The 7,429-nt window shown below is 45.4% G+C and overlaps 2 protein-coding genes across 2 annotated transcripts; one reads left to right on the forward strand and one right to left on the reverse strand.

Annotated features, from left to right (window-relative positions):
• The first annotated feature begins 401 nt into the window (after positions 1-401).
• LOC128730350 (T-complex protein 1 subunit gamma) lies at positions 402-2,662 on the forward strand. Its single transcript, XM_053823395.1, has 3 exons — positions 402-469; positions 533-594; positions 713-2,662. The coding sequence occupies exons 1-3, from the start codon at positions 436-438 to the stop codon at positions 2,252-2,254; spliced, it is 1,638 nt and encodes a 545-aa protein (XP_053679370.1). The 5' UTR covers positions 402-435; the 3' UTR covers positions 2,255-2,662.
• A 1,808-nt stretch (positions 2,663-4,470) lies between these two features.
• On the reverse strand, positions 4,471-6,331 carry LOC128730967 (E3 ubiquitin-protein ligase Iruka-like). Its single transcript, XM_053824061.1, has 5 exons — positions 6,245-6,331; positions 6,034-6,174; positions 5,315-5,947; positions 5,012-5,234; positions 4,471-4,928 (listed from the first exon to the last, which is right to left on the reverse strand). Exons 1-5 carry the CDS (start codon positions 6,329-6,331, stop codon positions 4,639-4,641), a joined length of 1,374 nt encoding a protein of 457 aa, XP_053680036.1. The 3' UTR covers positions 4,471-4,638.
• Between the last annotated feature and the right edge of the window lie 1,098 nt (positions 6,332-7,429).

Genomic DNA, 7,429 nt, shown 5'->3' on the forward strand with positions numbered 1-7,429 from the left:
GTGATTTTTTCATTCAAACACGGAAAATAAAATATTTTGATGGTAATATCCTTTAATTCTACCGAGCAGTGTTCAGTGAAACCAAATCTCCTTCGTATTGCTGAACATTTGGTTGGTGTGATTTTGGAAAAAGTGAATCAATTCGGCTTTGAAAAGCTCAATGGCATCATTAAACCTAACAAATAGCACAGCAAAATGAACCCAAATTCAATGGCGTAATATAAGTATAGCATATAATATAGGTTTTTCAGATCCAATTTAAAAAAAAAAACAAAATTACAGACTAACCTCCTACAGTCAATTACTGATGTCAAAACTTGACAGACCATGTTGCTCTGCATGCTCTCTTTCACTCACTCTTTCATTCATTCTGTAAAATAACGTGATTTCGGTTCGGTTGATTCTCGCACGTTCCGCAAATTTTCAACTACAAAAATGTACGCCCAACAGCAACCTATCCTTATTCTAAGTAAGTAACTTGCGTATTTTATCACGCCGGCAATCGAATTGTGACCGTATGGTGCCGTTTTAGGTAAAAATACCCAGCGCGACAGCGGCCGAAAGGTGCAGTTGGAGAACATCAAAGCCGGCATAGTGAGTCATTGAACATGCGTGTGTGCGCTCTCCAAGGGGGAGCACGCGAGCGTTGAGAGGTTAACATGTCATGGATGCGGAAAACTAACACGGGGAATCTTTGTTTTCATCTGTACAGTACATAGCCGACTTGATCCGCACATGTCTGGGACCGCAGGCGATGATGAAAATGTTAATGGACCCGATGGGAGGCATCGTGATGACAAATGATGGCAATGCGATCCTGCGTGAAATCACAGTAAATCATCCGGCTGCCAAGAGCATTATCGAAATTGCGCGTACTCAAGACGAGGAGGTTGGCGATGGAACGACGTCCGTGATCGTGTTGGCCGGCGAGATGCTGTCTGTGGCGGAACAGTTCATCAAACAGCAGATTCATCCAACCGTGATCATCCGGGCGTACCGGGAAGCGCTGGAAGACATGGTGCGCATCCTGCAGGATGAGGTCAGCATTGAGTTGGATCGCAACGACAACAAGAAGCTCCAGGAGGTGGTGAAGTCCTGCGTAGGCACGAAGTTTGTCGGCCGATGGGCGGATCTGGCAGTTCGTATTGCACTCGACGCCGTGCAAACAGTAACACTGACGGAAAACGGCCGCACCGAAATCGACATCAAGAAGTACGCAAAGGTGGAGAAAATTCCCGGCGGATCGATCGACGATTCGTGCGTGCTGCGCGGTATCATGCTCAACAAAGACGTGACGCACCCGAAAATGCGTCGCTACATTGAGAAGCCGCGTATCGTGCTGCTGGACTGTCCACTTGAGTACAAGAAAGGCGAGAGCCAGACGAACGTGGAGATTGTAGGCGATCAGGACTTCACGAAGCTGTTGCAGATCGAGGAAGAGCAAGTGGCTCGCTTGTGCGCGGACATTATTGCCGTAAAGCCGGACATCGTGTTCACCGAGAAAGGCGTCTCGGATTTGGCGCAACACTTCCTACTGAAGGCTGGCATTACGGCCATCCGTCGGCTGCGGAAGACGGACAACAATCGGTTGGCACGAGCCTGTGGTGCTACGATCGTCAATCGCACAGAGGAACTGACGGAAAAGGACGTCGGAACTGGGGCTGGACTGTTTGAGATCAAGAAAATGGGTGACGAGTATTTCTGCTTCGTTACCGAATGCACCGACCCTAAGGCGTGTACGATTCTGCTCCGTGGTGCCTCGAAGGACGTACTGAATGAAACGGAACGCAACTTGCAAGACGCGCTGCACGTCGCTCGGAACCTGATGCTCGAACCCAAGCTGCTGGCGGGCGGAGGCGCTGTCGAGATGGCCGTTTCTCAGGCACTGACAAACAAACAGATCCAGGGACCGTACCGGGCGGTTGCACAAGCGCTCGAGATTATTCCCCGTACACTAGCACAGAACTGTGGCGCTAACACGATTCGCACACTGACTGCACTCCGGGCGAAGCATGCATCGCACTCCGATGGCCCGTGCACATGGGGCATTGACGGCGAGTCTGGACAGCTAGTGGACATGAAAGAGAAAAACATCTGGGAACCGCTGTCGGTGAAGCTGCAGGTGTATAAGACGGCCGTTGAGACCGCGATTCTTCTACTGCGTATCGACGATATTGTCTCTGGATCGAAAAAGAACAGCAACGACGGAACCGGTCCGTCTCCGGCTGCTGCTGCTGCCGGCAAGGGAGAGTAAGGCCGGAAGTTTATCAGCCATCGTGGCATTTCACATGGTTCTCCCCTAAATAAGCCTTTTAGTATTGCACGGCATGATCGCCGGCAGTTTTTTCGTTCGTTCGTTTGTTTCATTTTATACATTCGTGAATTTATGGCCTTATGCATTTTTCCCTTCGATGCTAACATATAAGCTCACTTTAATCGCACTTAACACCGGCTTCGTTCAATGGAGCATCTTTTCATTTGGTTTGTTCGTCTAACGTTGCACTCATCGGTTTCGATACTTTATATTACACCGTAATTTAACTGCTGCGATCGACAGGATAATGCAGATTCTTACCATCACTTCTAACGGTCGCTTTACGTGCGATCGGGCACACGTGTTCTTCGAAGAATCCTGCTCGACGTAAAATAAAACAAAATCAACCAGAACCGATCGATCAATGGATCTATCTTGTTTTTTTTTCTGCGATGTGATTCCGAACGATATTTTAGGCTATCTTCTCGAGAAGACCAGGTATAAATTATCATTTAGGAGGAATTCGAGTAGCAGACGATGGTACTCGACCTCTAGTCTTTCAGGTTTCTCTTGCACCAGGCGTTAAGCTTGCTAAGCGATTATGAAAGAACTATCCGGCAACTTTCCTTGCTTTTCCTTCCTCTCTTTATTATCAACGCATCAATAATAATAATAATTAATGAATAATCGTATTAGTGTCGTGTTACTTTTTTAGCAAATTGCTCTGTCAAGCAGAATAATTAATCGTTCAACCTGTTGCGATCCTTTAGAGATCGTGTTATCTGCCCTGTACCCAGACCTAGAATCTGTATCTGCAACGACCATATCCGTGTACATTGTAAGCATTTAAATATCAAACAGGAGAAAATCAAAATACAAGATGACAAAAAATATACCCGAGCAACGGGTCGAATACGAATTCATACAGGGCCATACCCGGGGCATTCCCCTGTTTAATAAGAGCAATTAAAAAGGTAAAATTAAACAACCTTACATTGATCCGCCTTGCTTGTCCTACGGCTCGGTTCATTTTTCGCACGTATATCCAACCATTCAGCCGATGAAATTTTCGAATGAGTCCTCAGGATCCATGCGTGCCGTTACTTTTGCGATGATTTCAATTACCGATCTGGTCTTATCGTATCCGACTGTTTTGGGAAAAGTTGAAATCCAGTCTTTCTTATGCTAAAAATGTTCCATACACTATTTAGCCCTGGCTCGCTTGAACAGGTTAATCCTTTTCAACCATAGGTAGTTATTGAATTATATTGCAGGTTTCTCTATATGGCATTTGGCTGAGACCTAGGCAACCTTCGGGTGCATATTACACGATGGCAGAAGCATCAACATTTCGCATGCCTTCTCTGACCTCAAGCCACCGATTGGAGCCTATCTTTTTTGTTTCCTGTTTAAACTGTTTGCCGTTTCACTACCCTTTCGCATCACTCAGTCCATCGTGTTGTGCTTTTGCAAAGCGCTCTTTTTTTACTTAATCCTTATTTCTTGCTCCTGATTGCTACTGTACATAGTTCGCTCGCTCATCCGAAACACAGCACTCGCAGAGCGGGTGGGGGCTCTTTTTCTTTCCCCATCATCACAGGAATGTGAACCAACTTGCGGCAAAGCGGTTGCGAATGCTTGCAGTTACCATATGTCTAGCTTGGGGGTAACTATTTGCTTCATGTAACACGAACATATTAACACAGCACACGCACGCATCCCGCAGCCTTGCGCTATCCCCCGTAATTATGCTCTCAAAATATTCCTGAATAACGCCTTAAATGGTGCTTGGGCAAAGCAATATTCTGTTGGGTCGTATGATGAAAGGAATAATTAATCGTTACTCTCCTAATGCAACCGCATTACAATGTGCATTACATTTTCATTGCACTCTGTACATGTAAAACGCGAACACACACAATGTTGTAACTCAACTTAAAGGATCAGCACAGCGATTTCAATAAATAATGCAAATAGATACAGAACCAAAGAAAGGAACAAACGAAGCAAGCTCACAACAGTTGACCAAAATGATAAATTTATAGATAAAAAATGAACCCGGGTAAAATAACTAACATTCTATGACTACCAAGAGCGAATGAATAACTAAAGGGTATTACTTACAATACACAATTTTCATCTACTTTTATCATAGATATTCAAGTAGAGGGCAGCGATCTAAACACTTTTCCAGATTGATGCTGATACTGCGAGCACCGCGCGACTCCTCGCTCCTGTGGAACTGCAAGAAAAACATATATTCCATGACTTTCCCAATCCGTCTGCATACTTGCAAAACGAATGCATTTTTTCAGTATGTATGCTATGCAGCTGCGTGCAAACATGCGCGCGTGCGTGTGTATTCTGTGGCGGGGCCTTTTTGGTTAATCTAAATCTAGTGTATAATCAATCGTTCCATCGTCGTCCCGTTGACTATTGCTGGATTGCGAGGAGTTGCCACTCGTGGACGATCCTCCCGGTGGCGCATTTGTCCGACTTAACGTCGATCCACCGGATGAAGCGTTATCCGCCGCACCACCAGTTGCACTTCCGCTGGCTGTTGCCGGTAGACTAGATGATACGGATGCTGCAGGCGCTGCAGATGCCAATGTTTGCCCCATGTCGAATAGCAGATTCGTCATCGTGGGTCCTGAAAGGGTGGGAAGCAAATCATCTATTAACGGTGGTGTGAATAACTGTTTCCTTATGTAGTAAACGTTTGTGGACCCTCGAAACGGGAAGACTACTATAACGTACGTATTGTGAAGGTGAGAAAGTTTGGATTCTGTCGACCGGCATCGGTCTGCGATGATGGCTGTTGCTGCGAGTTTTGCTGTGAACTTTCATTCTGCGATTGCGTATTCTGCGATTGTGATTGGGATCCAGCGTGTGATTCTTCCGGCGACAGGCTTTTTCGGCAAATCGGGCAAGTACCGTGCAGCTCTAACCAAGGAATGATGCAAGGATCATGATATACGTGCTGGAATGAAACGGACGCAAAACGGGTGAGACATTTGTGATTGCGCTATCAATAACGCAGTACGTATTAGCAATTCTCACCAAGCACGATAATTTCCGGACCGACTCTCCGACTACGAAGTCCTCGAAGCAAACGGAGCACTGTAGCTTTCGTTCGACCTGTTCCTCGTTTATCGTTACCGTGGGAATCTCGGCAATTCGTTCTTTTTCTAACGGAGGTGGCCCCGTACTGTCCATTTGATTGAGCAGCTGTGTTACGATCGTATCGATGCCCTCACGTCCCCAGGCGTAGTCTCCCGGATTTCCCATGAATAGCAAAGGAGCACCAGCACCACCGTTCGCTCCGCCGGACACCGATATCAGAATCTCACGAAGAATGTGATCCACCTGGTTTATGTTCTGCACTCCTCGTCTTCGGCTACCCCGTCTTCCGGAGTAGCGCATTGAGGGTCGTGAATCTCCTCCCGCGGCGCCACTTGCTGCAGTGCTACTACTAGCAGAACCTTCGGCCATATCGGCAATCGTTGAGCTTCCCGATGCTGTGGACGTTCCCGAACCCTGTCCGACTCCATTCATAGGAATGTCTTCATGACCTAAAGAAGCTTGATCACCATTGCTGGTTGTACCAGCGGACTCGCCATCTGGGCCATCATTGCGACGGAACAATGGTGACAGGAAGGAATTTGTGAAAATTTCCCCAGCCAACCGTATGGCCTACGAGTACATAAAGCAATTGAACAAAACAAGAAGTGTCAGGAACGATAGCAAATTTAGGCCCCGTTGGACGAGTAAGCACCAACCTCGTTGCTAATCTGTGGATTGTCGTAATCATTTGACAACAGCTCAAAGTCCTGTCCCGAGGCTGGCCCAGATGCACCACCTCGTTCGGCAACCGGCAGTTCCTCAATGAATCCTTCCTGACAGTGTGGACATGTGAACTCCTGCAATGTAGAAGCAAAGATTCGCATCATCATTCGATGGCCAGCGTAGAGGCAGTCATGGATTTTGTACCGAAGATACACGATCGATTTCCATGGCGCACGAATGACAGTAGAACCGAGAAGGCGTTGCTGCCGTATTTTCTACTAGGGCCTCCATCGTTGTCAATAACTGACCAAAGTAAATCTTATAACCGCACTGTCCTACGACGCCGGGTTGTATTTCAAACTTCGTCGTCACGGAAACTATGTCACAAGGGCGAGCCTGTTTCTCACTATCCACTATACAGAACACCAATGCTATAGGCTACCTCCAAGCACACTGGCATGAGAAGTAAGAAGCTTAGGAATTGATTGAGATAAAATAGCGTAGAAATACCAACTCGCTTTTCCGACAGCCAGTTTTCTCGAATGCCACCGGGATTTATGAGCTAAGCGACCAAATGGCTCACAGTCGACACGGACGAAAGATTCGCCACTTGTCTCACTGTTTCTATTCGGTCGTGCTTTCAAGTACTTTCAATGCGGGCTATTGCTCCATTTTGATCACTGACGCCACTTTTAGGCACTTTTTATGATAGTTTGATGTGTTGAAAAATTACCCTGTAGCCAGGTTTTTAAGAAATTTGACAATAAATCGTCCGAAATTTCGGAATTTTCTAGCAAGAAAAAAAGTCAATTGATATCTTTGACAACTGTACCTCTGTCAGAATTTTATGTACCTCCAGCTATAATGCATGTTTGAGCTCTTCGTACGAGCGTTAGCCTCGACCTTGAATGATCAAAAATTAAAAATGGCGTTGCTGGAATATAATTAGCAAAACATTTTTGTATTGCTTTTTTTTTGAAATTTCATTGTTTTTTCATCAGAGTACAAGCATACAAAACAACTGTACATAATAAAAAGCAGAAACATGTACTGATTCTACATCATCTTTACCCAATATTCCGAATGAACTCATAGTTGCATCGTTGCATTAGAATGTTTTGCAACTAGACGATCAATTTTGATGAAATTATGCATATCATTGAGTCAACAAAAAGCAAAGCATTTTGTTATGGTAAAGATGTGTTAAAAATATCATTTTATGAAACGATTGTAATATATTATGATATAACATTGAATCAGATGCTCGAGTTTGGTTGGGACCCACGATGCACAAAACTTTTGTTACTTATCTCTACCATGTTCTTGCTCTGAAACGGTGATTATCATTTCACTAGCTCCTTTTAAGGCGATTTATGACGTGTGCATGGC

The sequence above is a fragment of the Anopheles nili genome, chromosome 2, assembly GCF_943737925.1.
Source record: "Anopheles nili chromosome 2, idAnoNiliSN_F5_01, whole genome shotgun sequence".
Taxonomy (NCBI): domain Eukaryota; kingdom Metazoa; phylum Arthropoda; class Insecta; order Diptera; family Culicidae; genus Anopheles; species Anopheles nili.

Bases quoted from the DNA above. Each gene is read 5' to 3' on its own strand.
- LOC128730350 (XM_053823395.1), top strand. From the start codon at position 436: ATGTACGCCCAACAGCAACCTATCCTTATTCTAA. The intron at 470-532 runs GTAAGTAACTTG...GTGCCGTTTTAG, and splicing joins GCAACCTATCCTTATTCTAA to GTAAAAATACCCAGCGCGAC. The intron at 595-712 runs GTGAGTCATTGA...TCATCTGTACAG, and splicing joins AGAACATCAAAGCCGGCATA to TACATAGCCGACTTGATCCG.
- LOC128730967 (XM_053824061.1), bottom strand. From the start codon at position 6,331: ATGGAGGCCCTAGTAGAAAATACGGCAGCAACGCCTTCTCGGTTCTAC. The intron at 6,175-6,244 runs GTACAAAATCCA...TCTACATTGCAG, and splicing joins AAATCGATCGTGTATCTTCG to GAGTTCACATGTCCACACTG. The intron at 5,235-5,314 runs GTGAGAATTGCT...GTTTCATTCCAG, and splicing joins TCCGGAAATTATCGTGCTTG to CACGTATATCATGATCCTTG.